At 50.8% G+C, this 16152-nt stretch overlaps 6 protein-coding genes across 6 annotated transcripts; 3 read left to right on the top strand and 3 right to left on the bottom strand.

The window, feature by feature from the left end:
* Positions 1 to 443: 443 nt before the first annotated feature.
* Positions 444 to 1983, bottom strand: P174DRAFT_445267 (putative PHD finger domain protein). Its single transcript, XM_024828291.1, has one exon. The coding sequence runs from the start codon at positions 1877 to 1879 to the stop codon at positions 626 to 628; it is 1254 nt and encodes a 417-aa protein (XP_024678930.1). The 5' UTR covers positions 1880 to 1983; the 3' UTR covers positions 444 to 625.
* Positions 1984 to 2600: 617 nt separating this feature from the next.
* On the top strand, positions 2601 to 4542 carry P174DRAFT_445265 (nicotinate phosphoribosyltransferase). The gene is made up of 5 exons (XM_024828290.1): positions 2601 to 2823; positions 2883 to 2966; positions 3030 to 3649; positions 3706 to 4141; positions 4200 to 4542. Exons 1-5 carry the CDS (start codon positions 2712 to 2714, stop codon positions 4418 to 4420), a joined length of 1473 nt encoding a protein of 490 aa, XP_024678929.1. The 5' UTR covers positions 2601 to 2711; the 3' UTR covers positions 4421 to 4542.
* A 61-nt stretch (positions 4543 to 4603) lies between these two features.
* On the bottom strand, positions 4604 to 7194 carry P174DRAFT_454399 (transcription factor domain-containing protein). The gene is made up of 2 exons (XM_024829236.1): positions 6487 to 7194; positions 4604 to 6428 (listed from the first exon to the last, which is right to left on the bottom strand). Exons 1-2 carry the CDS (start codon positions 7063 to 7065, stop codon positions 4773 to 4775), a joined length of 2235 nt encoding a protein of 744 aa, XP_024678928.1. The 5' UTR covers positions 7066 to 7194; the 3' UTR covers positions 4604 to 4772.
* A 531-nt stretch (positions 7195 to 7725) lies between these two features.
* P174DRAFT_445263 (putative TOM core complex subunit Tom6) lies at positions 7726 to 8610 on the bottom strand. The gene is made up of 3 exons (XM_024828289.1): positions 8387 to 8610; positions 8262 to 8311; positions 7726 to 8181 (listed from the first exon to the last, which is right to left on the bottom strand). The coding sequence occupies exons 1-3, from the start codon at positions 8513 to 8515 to the stop codon at positions 8175 to 8177; spliced, it is 186 nt and encodes a 61-aa protein (XP_024678927.1). The 5' UTR covers positions 8516 to 8610; the 3' UTR covers positions 7726 to 8174.
* A 125-nt stretch (positions 8611 to 8735) lies between these two features.
* On the top strand, positions 8736 to 11215 carry P174DRAFT_445262 (beta-catenin-like protein 1). Its single transcript, XM_024828288.1, has 11 exons — positions 8736 to 8932; positions 8983 to 9037; positions 9102 to 9340; positions 9399 to 9505; positions 9563 to 9797; positions 9843 to 9936; positions 9991 to 10422; positions 10458 to 10504; positions 10557 to 10841; positions 10902 to 11019; positions 11077 to 11215. The coding sequence occupies exons 1-11, from the start codon at positions 8906 to 8908 to the stop codon at positions 11157 to 11159; spliced, it is 1722 nt and encodes a 573-aa protein (XP_024678926.1). The 5' UTR covers positions 8736 to 8905; the 3' UTR covers positions 11160 to 11215.
* Positions 11216 to 11395: 180 nt separating this feature from the next.
* Positions 11396 to 15892, top strand: P174DRAFT_507064 (DNA-directed RNA polymerase II core subunit RPB2). The gene is made up of 2 exons (XM_024831352.1): positions 11396 to 15251; positions 15331 to 15892. The coding sequence occupies exons 1-2, from the start codon at positions 11647 to 11649 to the stop codon at positions 15491 to 15493; spliced, it is 3768 nt and encodes a 1255-aa protein (XP_024678925.1). The 5' UTR covers positions 11396 to 11646; the 3' UTR covers positions 15494 to 15892.
* The last annotated feature ends 260 nt before the right edge of the window (positions 15893 to 16152 follow it).

Below are 16152 nucleotides of genomic sequence, written 5' to 3'. Positions count from 1 at the left end.
CACTTCAACCCTTTCCATCCATTAAAGCATTCGCTCTAACGTGCCGCAACCAGATCATGTCGATCCTTCAGGACCCAGTCATGCAGAGCATCCTCCAGCAGGCCAAGAGCGACCCCGCTGCCCTGCAAGAACATATGAAGAACGTCCAGGTTCGGACAAAGATTCAGAAACTCATGGCGGCTGGTGTCATTCGTCTCGGCCGGTAAACGATTCGGGCTCTCGTCACGGAGATATGATGGAAATGACCTGCAGATTCTCTTTTGCGAGCTTCAAAATTGTTCTTGCAACGGCTTACCGTTCCCTCAGAATTTGTAATGAGGTGATGATGCATGTTTGTTGTACGCTCTAGTTAATCATGATATGCTATGAACATACCAGCGCTTCTTATTGCTTCTATAACTCGAGGAATTACCGTCAAGCACGTTGAGCTTAGCACCTTAGTACTGTGATTACATCAGTTGCTATCTGGTGGGTTGGAAGGAGACAGTTGGCTCTTCTTGCTATCTCGTATGTCATAATGGGACCGTTTCATGACGGTACATGTGGTGGGTATATGTACAACAAAGTAAGAAGATCGCATAGTGAACGCCAGACCAGAAAATCAAGACATAACAGCAACGATCAACTACTTGCCCAAGTTTGCCTTGCAATGTGGGCAATACCAAGTTCCCACCGGCTCCCTCGTCAAACCAACACACTTCCAATGGAACCACTCGTAGGGACAATCGTCGTTATCGCACGCAACCATGTCCCCATGACTGACACTGCGGCAGGTACAGTAGACCTTGGTATCCTCGTTGCCCTCCTCTTCCTCATCTTCCTCGTCAACGTCCTCATCCATGCGCCTAGAATCACTGGCGTTGGAATCCGAAGCCTCGGCACTGCTGAGGAGCGACTCATCCTCATCTTCATCGCCGCCCGCCGCAGATGGGGACTTCTTGGTCGCACCGCTGAGCTTGACACGACCGCTCGCACTGGAGGAGCGTTTCGTCGCTTTACCATGGGCCTTGATCTTCTTGAGTTGTTGATGAGGCGCGACTTTCTTGGTGGCGGCCTTCTTAATTGCGCCCGTTGCGCGCGGCCCGGCGCTGCCCGCGCGACTGGAAGCCGGTGTGCCTACCTTGGGTGTGCCTGGGCCCATGGATGACTGCCGGAGATTCGAGGACGCAGCGGGAAGAGTGCCCAAGGAGGCGTTGAGCCGCCGACGCTTGTTCTCTACCGCTCCTGCCGATGATTCGCGTTGCCGGTGCTGGAAGTGGGTTGTGCCAGACGGGGTTGCTGGAGCTGAGCTGCGCGCGGCGCCTTGCGTGGCTAATGCGGCTGAACTTGTAGACCGGGCAAGCGACTGGTTGAGCCGTTGTGAGATGCCTAGTAAAGAGTTGGTGTTGCCTGACGTAGGTTGGAGAGGGGAGGAGGTAGTATCGGCGGCGGTTGCATCGGGAAAGAAGATCTTGGGCGGATCGCGGTACTGGTCTTTGTTGTTGAAAAGCGAGGGCAGAGGCGGATCATTTGGGAGCACGCCATCGTTTTGTAGATCGCGTATCTTGACGTCCAGTTTCTTGATTTGCCGATCGAGCAGGATGCATGCTTTCTCGCTCAGCAGTATCTTCTCGTCCTGTAACTGCTGCGCCCTGTCCAGATTCTGAAGAATCACCTTCGAGTACTGCTCTTCTTTGGGGTTCGGTGTGAGACTGCCATTGAGTTTGATGAATTTCTGTAAACTGCTATCACGAGAGTTGATGGTTGCGCGACAATCCTGGATGATCTTGTCCTTGGCCTGGATCTCCTCCATCAAGTGGTTGATTTCTGCTGGAAGATTCGCCACATCGTGAACGAACTGCTCCAACACGGAGGCACAGTCCTCGGAACCATGTGCCATGTGTGACTGTATTGTTGAGCCTGATTTTGATGCACCTATGCTGCGGATCGCGCAGCCCAAGTCGTTTTATGATCGATTGGGATCGGTACAATGATCGAAGGTTGGTGGCCAGAGGTATGGTGACTTTGCGGCCCGGAGCGTTGCTTCCGACAGCCATTAGCCGTTATTTTGAAATTGCTGACTAACCTTGGTCTCCTGGCCGAGCGGTCTTTTTTTCCTCCCATCTTTGTTGCGCTTCCATCGTCGGTACGATTCCGTTTGCAGGTTTCGTCTTTTTTCCCCCTCTTGCTTTATACACCTTTGTCAAAGATGCAGGACCTCGCTTTGTCATACAATGTCTCAATGAGATATATGCTGCTGATCACTGGAATTATTTGCCCTGGATCCAGTCCTTGTCTGTCTGATCTGTAGCCACATTCATACCTACTCTTGCTACTCTGGTTCCTCTGTATAGACCCAGCCCATGAACTATGATGCTCTTTGTGCGTAACATAAGTGCTGTAGGTACAAGGCAACGCCATAGGATATAAACCGCTTGATATCCCTGCATCAAGCTATTCTCTCCAACTTTTCTTCGTTATCAGATGCAAATTGTGTCCGTATGACGTCGCGTGCTCCATGACAACTACTTAGAGGTGCAAACAGTGCAAACAGCTTCTTATTTCGTTGATTCCCCGCGCTGGAGGGCTGTTCGGCAACGGACTTTTTGCCAGCCCTATCTGATCTTTCGAGAATTTGTGACGCATATCACACGTTGAGATCTCATCTGGATGCTGAATTGCTGAGCTCTGGAGATTCAATTGAGGTGTGCAGGTCGATACAGTTGTCCACGATGGGTCAAGAGACGACCCCTCCGCACCCGGAGGGCATTTTCTCCCTTCTGGATACAGATTTGTATAAGCTGACAATGCAATGCGCTATTCTGAAATACTTTCCTGATGTTCGTAAGTTTTTGGCTCCGGACGTACAGCCTAGAATTGCTTTGACCGAATTTCTTGCGCAGATGTTACATATGGCTTCACGAACCGTACCCCGCAAATGAAGTTGACGCGGGGTGCTCATAAATGGCTTCTGGAACAAATGGACAGTATGTGAATTTGTTCTACTCTCAGGCTGTGAGATCTTGGTATTGACTCCTCGCCCTGGATAGGGCTCGCCAATGTCCGCGTGACCGATGAGGAGATTGCTTTCCTGAAGAAGCAATGCCCGTACTTCAACCATGCCTACCTCCGATATCTGACTACGTTCCAACTCAAGCCTTCGGAGCAGATTGACATTAAGTTCACACCCGTACAAGACACGGGTAGCGATGATGACTTGGGAGATATTGAGTATATGGTCAAGGGGCTTTGGGTTGAAACTATCCTTTACGAGATCCCACTCCTCGCCCTGACAAGTCAGGCGTACTTCATGTTCACCGACAAGGATTGGGATCATAGCAACCAAGAGGAAAAGGCGTTCCGCAAGGGCTGCACTTTGCTCGAGAACGGATGCATCTTCTCCGAATTCGGCTCCCGACGTCGACGCGATTACCATACTCAGGACTTGGTCATGCAGGGGCTATGCCGGGCTGCTGAAGAGGGAAAGCGACAGGGTTGGAAGGGCGTCTTGTCAGGAACCAGCAATGTCCACTTTGCGATGAAGTATGGCGTGACTCCCATTGGTACCGTGGCCCACGAGTGGTTCATGGCCATCGCTGCCATCACGGACGATTACGAGAATGCGAACGAGCTGGCTCTCCGCTACTGGCTCGGGTGCTTCGGCGAAGGGGTATGTATCAGTTAGTCATTAGACGACGCAGACAAACCACTTACCCATCATACTAGGTCCTCGGTATCGCCCTCACCGATACATTTGGCACCCCGGCTTTCCTCGACGCCTTCCGGAAGCCGATCCCTTACCACACCAGCGCAGGTGTCGGTGCCGTCACCACAACTGCATCGGGAGCAGGCACCACAAGCGAGTCGCAGCCTCAGAGCGAGGCCGAAACCAAACCTCCCATCACCGCTCCCCTCCACGAGAACGACTCCCAGCATTCTTCCAAGACATATGCGCAAGTCTACACAGGCGTCCGTCAGGATTCTGGTGACCCAACCTACTTCGTCAAGATGGTCCGCGACTTCTACGACAAGGAAGGAATCACAGAGAAGAAGACTGTCGTGTTTTCAGATTCGCTGAACATCGAGCACTGTCTCGAGTACAAGACCATTGCCGAGGAGGCCGGCTTCGCCCCCATTTTCGGTGTAGGGACTTTCTTCACCAGTGAGTTCTGCCCTTTCTAACCCCCAGCCAACAGCTCCACTAACCGTTCGACTTACAGACGACTTCACGAATAAATCAGACGGCAAGAAATCAAAGCCGCTTAACATCGTGATCAAGATCGCTACGGCTAACGGCCGCCCCGCCGTCAAGCTGAGCGACAACATGGGAAAGAACACGGGCGACAAGAGTACGGTGCAAGAGGTGAAGAAGAGGCTAGGGTACATCGAGCAATACTGGGAGGAAGGGGATGAGAGCAATCGCTGGGCAAAGCAGAGATAGCATATGCTAAGGTACTGTTGTTTAACGGGCCGAAGCAGATCTTGTACATCTTGTACATCGGAGATACGAATCTGGGATAGATTGGAGGTACAACTAGACTTAGATGATCCATTCATGGCTGCTTGATTGTGTATATTGCTTATACAACAGCGACGAACAGGCTTTTTTTAGATAATGCTCCATCCGCAGCGACTTGTCAACGGAACGGTCTTATGCATAGTAAAACATAATTTGTATTGGTAATCCTGTACAATCCTACAAAGGGAACCATGGATATCACAAAAGTAGCATAGACCAATACACCGGCTCGGAAGGAAGTCAACAACAAAAATCATCATCATGTAGGGCGCCATTAATATGAATCAAGAGCCAGACCCAAATCCCTGTCCAAATCGCCAGTGATACCGCCATGGCTATGGCTTACCGAGCCTGTCCCTGAATACTCTGGATTTAGCTCTGCGCCTCCGAGAAGTTCGTCTGCCCAGTCCACGTCTAGTTCCGGGACGGGGGAGATATTAGGGTCTGGAGGCACAAAATCGGGGAAGGAGTCGATGTCAATGCGCAGCAGATCTGCAGGAATGAATGAGCTGATTGTTTGAGGCGAAGGGAAGTTGTTGAAGTGGTCGTCGAAATCATTCGTAGGGGTAGGTTGCTGTTGTTGATGGTTCGTGAGTTCAAGTTCATTGTGAGATCGGGAGATTGAGGTGGCAATGCTGGCTCTGTTCGTTTGTAAGGACTCAGCGCGGCGTTCTTTGCGCTGCGCGTCCAACTCGGACCTTTGCTGGGTGTTAGTTTCTATGAAGGACCCTCGCCGATCAGGAGAACTATCCTCTGGCGAAAAAGCCGTATGCATGTTTGAATCGATGCTTTGTCTACGTAACGGCGGCTCTGGGGGTTGAAGCTGGTCGATGCTAACGTTGCTGTATTCCATGATCTTGAGGAAAGTGCCAACACTATCGGACTGCACTTTGACTGCGGCCTCAATGTTGGCGACTTCCATGTCCGCGGCGGGGTAGAGATCTCTCAGACCCCGAAGAATCTGAATACATCTCTGAAAGTGGTGAAGGCTAGTTTCTCGGACTGTGGGGTTGTTGGACATGATATTTGACAGGTGTGCCACGGCTGCTGGTATGATCACAGTGACGCCAGATTGAGGGAGGAACCGTGTCAGATTTAGCTGATTGAGCCCCTGTATAATGTGTGTGATTCCTAAAGCTGCATCGTGCATCTTCGATCGCGCAGTTTGCGTTATTTCAAGGCGCGATTTGTCCGGATCGCGGCCATAAGCCCACGGCCTGTGAAGCGCGCTTATGGTCGCATGATAGAGCATTCTCAGCATGGCACCATGAAGAAGAAGAACCTCTTCCCCATCCTCGAAGTCGGTTTTGGATGCGGGAATGTATTGCGCATCCTTCGGCAGGCCGCTGAGCCACGAGTCCAGTCTTTGGCTGCAGCGAGCCAGCTCAGATTCTGAGGCCTGCCGCGGAACAAGTGTAATGGTGGTTCTATTGGTCACACCGAACTGGCACTGAGAGGTCGTGTATTGCGCGAATAATACCCGGCCAATGCTCTGGCAAAGCTTAGCTTTTTCAATGAACATAGTCGCTAGACGTTTCTGGTGGGACACATCCTCCAGTTGACGGCAGCGAAATATCTCAATCGTGGACGGATGGAAGGGTTCAAAGTCAAAGTCGTCCAGTCGCAACATCGGAACGCTACTGGTTCCTTCATTGATCTGGGTTGGTCGCCTTAACCCCATGGCAATAAGACGGTCTCGACAGTACAAACTCCACCACAGGCGGACCCGTAACCGTTTCATTCTGGGATCCATGTCGGATGCGGTAGGGTCTCTATTCAATCCAATAGAGTGGGCCTGCGTGTTGCATATTCCTATCCAATCCCAGATATCTCTTTGTGGGTTGTTGACGTGGTCCGACCAATATGTCATTAAGAGGAGCGTCTGCAAGATGGCGATTCGATCTTCCTCACAGTCGAGCGAATAGAGCAACTGGTGTAAAGAATTAGACACGAGCGGGACCTTGACCTATTCATGACAGCGTACATACCCTTAATCGTTCATAGAAAGCATTCCGTGCACTCTTTCGTGTCGTATAACCGGCATCTTGCAGATGTTTAAAATCCACAAATGCTGTGGCAACAAACATCACTGCCTGAAACAAGAGGAGGCTTATGTTTCCTTCGGGGTCATTTTCTGCAACGCATCGCAGGAACTCTTGCAGGTTCAGGACAGGCATGAAACTGTGCACCCATTGAATATAGCATCGTAATAGCTCATTCCGCAGTCCGCTCTCCGGAATCGAAAGCGCCCCTCGAAATCGCAAAAACTCCAAGTCCTCCGATGATATTCGACTGGGCAAGGGCTTTAAAAAACGCGGTTCGTCATCAAGCATCGCTATGAGAGGGTCAAAATCCGGGTCGATAAGATCTTGTACTGTGGAAACCATATTGGCCAGCGGAAGGGTGTGTTGGACCGCGGGGTTCCCAGCTGTCCGCCGACCTAGAGACGGTTTGGAGTCGAAGAGCCATGGCGTGCGGGCATCGTATCCAAGAAGGTTGCTCTTTTTGGTGTTGGGGTTCTCTGCATCCATGTCTACGTTAGACACCTTGCGCTTGGTGGTTACCATCCTGAGGGAGGAGATTTGGATATGGCTGCGCCTGCAGCAAAACGATGTGATCCGATATACATGGACCGGATCTGAGCGGCCTTGGAAGAATCAAGAAGGGAATCGATGGCTCTCGTCTGTGTTCTAGGTCTGCACATGATCGCATCCAGTGCAGCTATTTCCCCGGGTCCCGGCCACTGGGGGTAAAGCGGTTTTCGGAGTTTGTGCGGGGTTTTCGCGGGGATATGATGCCTCTGGCGTCTTGGCAATATCAAATGAGCATTATTGGTCTAGACCAACGGAAATAGTTTCAATGGGACGCTAGAGATAGCACCATAGCAGAGGATACAAGACTATGCGTCCCAATACCTGTACGATCATATTCGCTGGCTGCTCTGACAGAGGCGTTGTAACACTGCAGGGTGTGTTGGGATCATGTGCTACGAGATAACCTGAGGCACCCATCACTCTTGACATTCAGGAAGCTTATCCTGGAGTAGGCAATGAAGACACGAAGAAGTCAGTCCACTGATGTTCCTGGTCACAACCAGGGAGCAATGGATCTTCTCTCCAGCAAACTCCCAGTGTCGTTCTACGGACATGCTATCTCCATCTTACTTTCCCGGGAACAGAGGGTCAGACCAAAAAGGTGGCAAGCAGCCAAAGGCGCAAAACAACGGCGCAAAATGTCATATGCAATAGCAGACCGCATGTAGTTAGACGGAGACGGGAGGATGAGCGACTGATGGGCGTCGACTAAGCGAACCGCGCCGCTCGAGGGTCATGTTTCGAAAACGAGTTCGCTCTTCTTTGATGCAAATTTGCTACTTGTGAATGATTTTCTGAGTTACCAAGCAAGATCAGACAGCACAGCCCTCGCACCACGATGTCTATCAGAACGCCATTTGATATTCAAAGCAGAAGCTGAGTGATCCGAGTATTCACCCAAAAGACGTATGCCCACCAAAGCGCAAAATATAGTACATGTAGCCGTTAAATCAAGGCCGGGAGAAAATATGATAGAAAGAAAGTGGCCTCATCCGTGTCATGATCGAGTGGGTTGTCGATAACCCTGCGGCCCATTCCGGAGGTCTCGAGCCGCTGATGTCCAGGATTTCATCGGAGTTTGTTCACAGACTGTCCCAATCAGTTACTGTCCCAGAATGGTGTTGAGATGTGCTAGAGATCAAAGGTGTGGGAAGTATGCTTCGACTTACGGAGGGAGGAGGAACTCGCTGAGGCTGCTGTGAAGGAACGCAACGCCGGCCTAAGGATTTCGAGCGTTAGCCGTGATCCTTCCAAGAAGGCTTTCGAAAAGAACTATAGGATAAGAGGCACCTACACCAAAGACCAGAAGGCTTCTGACGATGGTGGTATTCTCGGGCGCGGTAAGCTCTTCATATGCAGCTCCGAAGAAGCCCTTCTGGGGGCGACCGGAGCTGGCAGCAACGACACGCTGGTTGGGAGCCATGATGTGATCTGAATGTGAAGATGGAGATTTTCTAGCGTAATAGCTTAGAATAGGGAATGGTGATCAAAGGGCAGACGTTAGATGGTAGATAATTGATGGCCTGCGGAGGAAAACGCCGCTCCGAGAAATCTTTCAAGTGCTCAACTCTTGGCATCACTAATTGCGTCTTTAGCTTGTCCTGGCACCTGTATATCCTCCAAAGTAGCTTGCGCGACCGATTGTAAGAAAAGAGATTGCAAGAATACATACTCAAAAGAGAGCCTAATAGTCGTCTTCGGAGGCCGCAGGTAACTTTCTTCTTGCTATATTGCTGGTGCCTCCAGACTTGCTGCCCCGTCCTTTGCAGGAAAGTCTTCTGTGCTCTCTTTGCGCACCGCGCACGTCGCAACCATGACGAGCATAGACGACCTCTTCAAGGTACAGATTCCTCAGCATATTTTCATTAGATCAAAGCTAATTGCAATAAGAAACCTCTATCGGCAGCGAGCGCCAAGCGCAAGCTAGAGGTTGCACAAGATCCGAGTATGTTCTTCTACTTCCGTGGGCCTACCCGTTCTACAAGTCCGTTGCTCATGCGCGATGCTAGATGAGCTTTACAAAGCAGCCAAGTTAGACGCGAATGGCGATGTCAAGTCGAAAGGGAAGGCACCGATGGTGGAGGAAGATGTTGAGGACGACGGCGAGGCTGGTCCGGAACTACCACCTGATTTCGATGCCGAGGATATCCCAGACGATGAAGAAGGGCGATTCTTCGGGGGAGGAATGGAGCGCAAAACAGCCCAGGCAATGCAATACATTGACCAGCAGGATGAAGGAGAGGCAGCGGTATGGAAGGATCTGAGACAGCAATGCCAACCTCTACCCAGCACTAACGTTGCTTTAGCCAGAGAAATTCGATTCTGCCTGGTTACGACGGCTGGCCCTCACCTTTGAAAGAAAGATATCGAAAAACGCCGAGCTCCGCGGGAAGTTTGAGAATGATCCCCAGAAGTGAGTAGATAGGGCCTCATTGCTTGATGAGACAAAGAGTGCTCACAATCTGCCCAGGTTCATGACGTCGGAAGCCGATCTAGACACGGAGATTAAAGGACTCTCAATCCTATCCGAACACCCCGACTTATATGCAGAATTCGCCAAGTTGGGATGTGTGGGCTCTCTAACATCATTGCTGTCCCATGAGAACGCAGATATTGCCATTGACGTAATCCAGATCATCAGTGAGTTGACGGATGAAGATGTAGAGGCTGAACAGGACCAGTGGGATGCTCTCGTCAATGCATTGGTATGTGCCGCTCTCGCTTCGCGGAACGATTGCTGACGATATTAGTTGGATGCCGACCTCATTGAGCTCCTGACTCAAAATCTGTCACGGTTGGATGAAACATCTGAAACCGATAGAGCGGGTGTATACTACGTGCTCAGTATGCTCCTCGGTTTACATTTATTGAAGGCATGACGCTAACGTTAATAACCAGACGTGCTGGAAAACTTGGCTTCTCAAACCACAATCGCGGAAAACATTGGCCAAGAATCTACCGTATTATCGTGGCTTCTCTCTCGCATACAGCAGAAAGAAAATCCAGTCAGTCAAAATAAGCAGTACTCCGCAGAGGTTTTGGCCATTCTGCTACAATCGTCTCCTAAAAACAAAGAAAAATTCATTGGCCTCGATGGTGTCGATATTCTACTTCAACTACTGAGCCACTACCGCAAACGCGACCCTGAAAAGGACTCGGACGAGGAGGAGTACGTGGAGAATCTTTTCGACTGTTTGATATGTCTCGTCGACGAAGATTCTGGCAAGGAGAAATTTCTGGAAGGCGAAGGCATTGAGCTTGCTCAAATTATGCTGAAGGAAGGCAAATTCAGTAAGCAACGTGCCTTGCGAGTTCTTGACCACGCTCTGGGTGGATTGGGGGCGCCCCTGCGTGCGAGCATCTAGTCGAAGTTGCAGGGCTGAGAACAATTTTTGGAATGTTCATGCGAAAGGTAGGCGTCTTGTTTAAATAGACCCTTGCCAGCTGTAACTGACTTCAAACAGCAAGAAAGCCAGACAATAGAACATCTGTTGGGTATCTTTGCGTCACTGTTGCGCCTCTTACCGGGAGGTTCGGCTCCACGCATTCGTACCCTTGCCAAATTCATGGAAAAGGACTACGAAAAGATTGTGAAGCTCGTGAAGCTAAGACGGGACTACGCTTCGAGGGTGTCGCCGGTTGAACAAGCCATCGAGGAGGAACGGAAGAACTACACAGACGAAGAGCAAGAAGCCATGGCTGCAGAATGGCTCTCTAGACGCTTTGACGCTGGCCTTTTCTCTCTGCAGGTTTGTTTGGTATCATTCACCTTTCTAGAACTGATTGACTAACACTCCTATCACTTACAGTTAATCGATGTTATACTAGCGTGGCTGGTGGCTGAAGATGATGGGGCAAAGCAGAAAATCATTTCACTATTAGCAGATAGGGATGAGGATCTGTCTATTATTAAGGCGACCTTGAAAGGTACGCAGCATTCACTGGAAGGATTCCCTTCTTCTGTACTGACTTCTTTTCAATCAGAGCAAATGGAGGGACTTGCGGATGATGAGCCTGGGCAAAAGGACCATAAAGAAATGCTTGGAACCCTGCTACAGTTCTTATAGAACGTGGTATATCAATGCATGTCATGAATAGTAAAGATGAAACAGAGAGTTGAGCGATGACTATCGCCCTCTTCACACACCATGATCCACTCGTAGGCCAGTAAAAGTAATACTATCACGTGATATGACTGCCTATTTTGTTCTAGTCGAAGACTAGCGCCAAGTCGGGGTCGAGGCGCTAGTGGCGGCTCTCTGCTCAAGATCCATCAGCAAGCCGGAGAATCGAAGCGTCCAGCTTTGCTCCATCCAACATCCTCTGCTGCAGGGGATCTCTCACTTTCCATCAATCAAACTGAGATTCCCGGCTTAGTGAACCGTCTTAAGTGTCGCTTTTCGAGCACACTTACGCTGGTGTCACTGCTCGTCGCAGCAGTTGATCAACACGGAAGAGGGATCTTTTCTTGTTTGAGCGCGTCGCTCCCTCCCTGCGCTCAACACATTTTTTCATCGATCGTCCGCCTCAAAACCGAACCCGATTTCCGTCAAAATGGCCGAATACGATGATGCGTACGAGGAGGAGTTCTACGATGAGATGGAGGAGGGGATCACGTCGGAGGACTGCTGGACGGTTATCTCCTCCTTCTTCGACACGAAGGGTCTGGTGTCGCAGCAGCTGGACTCTTTCGATGAGTTCATCTCCTCAACGATGCAAGAGCTGGTAGAGGAACAAGGCCAGGTCACACTCGACCAGACGCTTCCGCCTTCGGATGAAGAAGACGACCCCGTCGTTCTCCGTCGATACGAGCTCAAGTTCGGAACAGTCATGCTCTCTCGCCCCTCGGTTACTGAAGGTGATGGTGCGACTACCATCATGTTACCCCAGGAGGCTCGTCTGCGAAATCTCACCTACGCCAGTCCACTCTACCTCGGTATAACTAAGCGAATCATGGAAGGTCGGGAACGGCTGATTGCGGATCGTGATGAGGACGATGCGGCACCAGATGCGGACGAGGACAGAAAGGCCCGTGGGACATATTTGCAGTGGGAACAAAAAGAACTTCCCGCTGATCAGGCAAAGGAGGAGACTGTGTTCATTGGAAAAATGCCCATCATGCTCAAGTCCAAGTACTGTATCCTCAAGGATCTGAGCGAGCAGGCGCTTTACAACTGGAACGAGTGCCCCTACGACTCTGGTGGTTATTTCATTATCAACGGAAGTGAGAAGGTTTTGATTGCTCAAGAGCGAAGCGCCGGAAACACAGTGCAAGTTTTCAAGAAGGCGCCACCGAGTCCTACACCCTACGTTGCTGAGATTCGAAGTGCGGTCGAGAAGGGTTCACGACTACTTTCGCAGTTGTCTCTTAAGCTTTTTGCTAAGGGAGACAGCGCGAAAGGCGGATTTGGCCCTACGATCAGATCGACTCTTCCCTATGTTAAGACGGATATTCCCATTGTCGTCGTTTTCAGAGCACTGGGTGTGGTTTCGGACGAGGATATCCTCAACCATATTTGTTACGACAGAAATGACACCCCCATGCTCGAGATGCTGAAGCCTTGCATCGAGGAAGGTTTTGTCATCCAAGACCGCGAGGTCGCGTTGGATTTCATCGCCAAACGTGGATCTTCTCAGTCCAGCATGAACCACGAGCGTCGTGTCAGATACGCACGAGATATTATGCAGAAGGAGTTACTTCCCCATATTTCCCAAAGCGAGGGTAGCGAGACGCGAAAGGCCTTCTTCTTGGGTTACATGGTTCACAGACTCTTGCAGTGTGCTCTCGGTCGTCGCGATGTGGATGATCGTGATCACTTCGGGAAGAAGCGACTTGACCTTGCTGGCCCTCTGCTTGCCAATCTCTTCCGAGTTCTGTTCACGAGAGTCACTCGGGATCTCCAGCGATATGTCCAGAGATGTGTGGAAACTAATCGTGAAATCTACTTGAACATCGGTATCAAGGCCAGTACCTTGACTGGAGGTCTGAAATATGCCCTCGCCACCGGTAACTGGGGAGAACAGAAAAAGGCAGCAAGTTCGAAGGCAGGTGTCTCGCAGGTGCTGTCTCGTTACACCTATGCCTCCACCTTGTCACATCTTCGGCGTACCAACACGCCAATTGGTCGTGACGGTAAGATCGCGAAGCCTCGTCAGCTTCACAACACCCATTGGGGCTTGGTCTGTCCTGCAGAAACTCCTGAAGGTCAAGCTTGTGGTCTGGTCAAGAACCTGGCTCTCATGTGTTATATCACTGTCGGCACACCCAGCGAGCCCATCATCGATTTCATGATTCAGCGCAACATGGAAGTGCTTGAGGAGTTTGAGCCTCAGGTGACACCCAATGCAACGAAGGTGTTTGTGAACGGTGTTTGGGTCGGTGTCCACCGAGATCCCGCGCACTTGGTCAACACCATGCTCTCTCTGCGTCGGCGCAACATGATCTCTCACGAGGTCAGCTTGATTCGGGACATTCGTGAGCGTGAATTCAAGATCTTCACAGACGCTGGGCGTGTGTGTCGACCACTTTTCGTCGTTGACAATGACCCTAAGAGCGAGAACTGCGGTTCGCTGGTGCTCAACAAGGAGCATATCCGCAAGCTAGAGCAAGATAAAGAACTGCCGGCGGACCTTGATCCCGAAGATCGCAGGGAACGTTATTTCGGTTGGGATGGCTTGGTCAAGTCAGGAGTTGTCGAGTATGTCGATGCCGAGGAAGAAGAGACGATTATGATCGTCATGACCCCGGAAGACCTCGAAATCTCCAAGCAGCTTCAGGCGGGTTACGCTCTTCCGGAAGAAGACGATCCCAACAAGCGTGTTCGTTCGATCCTCAGTCAAAAGGCACACACTTGGACGCATTGCGAGATTCACCCCAGTATGATTCTTGGTGTCTGTGCCAGTATCATTCCCTTCCCGGACCACAACCAGTCGCCTCGTAATACCTACCAGTCTGCGATGGGTAAACAAGCCATGGGTGTGTTTTTGACCAACTTTGACCAACGGATGGAGACAATGGCAAATATTCTCTATTACCCGCAGAAACCGTTAGCCACAACGCGGTCCATGGAATTCCTTCGATTCCGTGAGCTACCAGCTGGGCAGAATGCCATCGTCGCCATTGCTACCTACTCCGGATACAACCAAGAAGATTCGGTCATCATGAACCAGAGCAGCATCGATCGTGGTCTCTTCCGCAGTCTCTTCTACCGCACATACACGGATACCGAGAAAATGGTTGGTCTGACTGTTGTCGAGCGGTTTGAGAAGCCCATGCGCTCGGATACGATCGGTATGAGAAAGGGCACCTACGATAAGCTCGATGAGGACGGTATCATTGCCCCTGGTGTGCGTGTCTCCGGAGAGGATATTATCATCGGCAAGACGGCACCGTTGGCACCCGAGGCGGAGGAGCTCGGCCAGCGAACCAAGGCACATACCAAGCTGGACGTGTCGACGCCATTAAGAAGCACTGAAAATGGTATTGTGGATCAAGTCCTGGTGTCTACCAGCAATGATGACCTCAAGTTCGTCAAGGTGCGCATGAGGACGACAAAGGTTCCTCAGATCGGAGACAAGTTTGCCTCTCGTCACGGACAGAAGGGTACCATTGGTATCACCTATCGGCAGGAAGACATGCCGTTTACGCGCGAGGGTGTTTCTCCCGATCTTATCATCAACCCGCATGCTATTCCGTCTCGTATGACAATTGCTCACTTGATCGAGTGCCAGCTCAGTAAAGTGTCGGCATTACGTGGGTTCGAAGGTGATGCAACACCTTTTACTGATGTTACTGTCGACTCAATCTCTCGGCTGCTTCGGGAGCACGGCTACCAGTCTCGTGGCTTCGAGGTGATGTACAATGGGCATACTGGACGCAAGCTGGTTGCGCAAGTGTTCCTGGGACCAACGTACTATCAGCGTCTCCGCCACATGGTCGACGACAAGATCCACGCCCGTGCCCGTGGACCGACTCAGATTCTGACCCGGCAGCCTGTGGAAGGTAGAGCCCGTGACGGTGGTCTGCGCTTCGGAGAGATGGAACGTGATTGTATGATTGCGCACGGTGCCAGCGCCTTCCTGAGGGAGCGTCTATTTGATGTCTCCGACCCGTTCCGTGTCCACATCTGCGATGACTGTGGACTCATGACCCCGATTGCGTAAGTTTTCTCTCACCCTTTGCAGATAGTCTGTCTGCATAACAATAAGCACTAGCTAACCGATAATTTCGCGTGGCAGGAAACTGAAGAAGGGACTCTTCGAGTGTCGACTGTGCAACAACAAGCACAGGATCTCGCAGGTGCATATCCCGTATGCGGCCAAGCTTCTGTTCCAAGAATTGGCCGCGATGAATATCGCCGCTCGCATGTTTACCAACCGTTCTGGCGTGTCCGTGCGGTAAGGAAGATAAGGGCACAAGTCGAGTGGACAGAGACAAGAGGGTTCTGTACAATCTTCGTTCTTTTCTTTCTTACGACATGACCAAAACTATATTCGCTTTCGCCCCAGTCGCCCTTCTAATTATCTACGTGTTTTCATATTCAACCCCCCTCCCCTTTCTTTGTGATCTCGTCGGAGAGAGAACAGATTGATTTTCTATTTTTCCCCTTTTGGCATTTCTCTGGCGTACAAAGGATGCAAGATGGACTGTTACTTATCTCGACTTGATACTACTGTGATTTACATGCGACCGCTCTGAAAGATGGGCCTGAAGGGGAAGTGAGTGCCTTGGTTCTTGTTCTCTTTATGTACTCAGCGAAAACTAGAATCACTCGGACAATGTTGAACTGCCTTTATCATTCAGTAGCAGCCTGGTAGTTATACACAGCTGGTATTAGAGGACAAGGACATCGATGAGGGTGAGGATGTATTGACTTCCCCTCTTTCCATGCATGATGAGTTGTCCTGAACCTTAAAGGCTGTATGTCTATCCTGCAGGAAGCAAAGAGCTGATAGTGTGCGTAAGGGCAGCCCGTGTGGTTGCTGATGGGAGGCCTGCCAGAAGGCTCGATTGGTGATGCCCTTATCACAGTGGATAACAGGCGCCAAATCCAGGGTGGT

Source organism: Aspergillus novofumigatus, assembly GCF_002847465.1.
Source record: "Aspergillus novofumigatus IBT 16806 chromosome Unknown P174scaffold_8, whole genome shotgun sequence".
NCBI classification, from domain to species: Eukaryota; Fungi; Ascomycota; class Eurotiomycetes; order Eurotiales; family Aspergillaceae; genus Aspergillus; species Aspergillus novofumigatus.
Note: the sequence above shows the minus strand (reverse complement) of the source record. Positions and strands in the feature narration are given on the sequence as shown.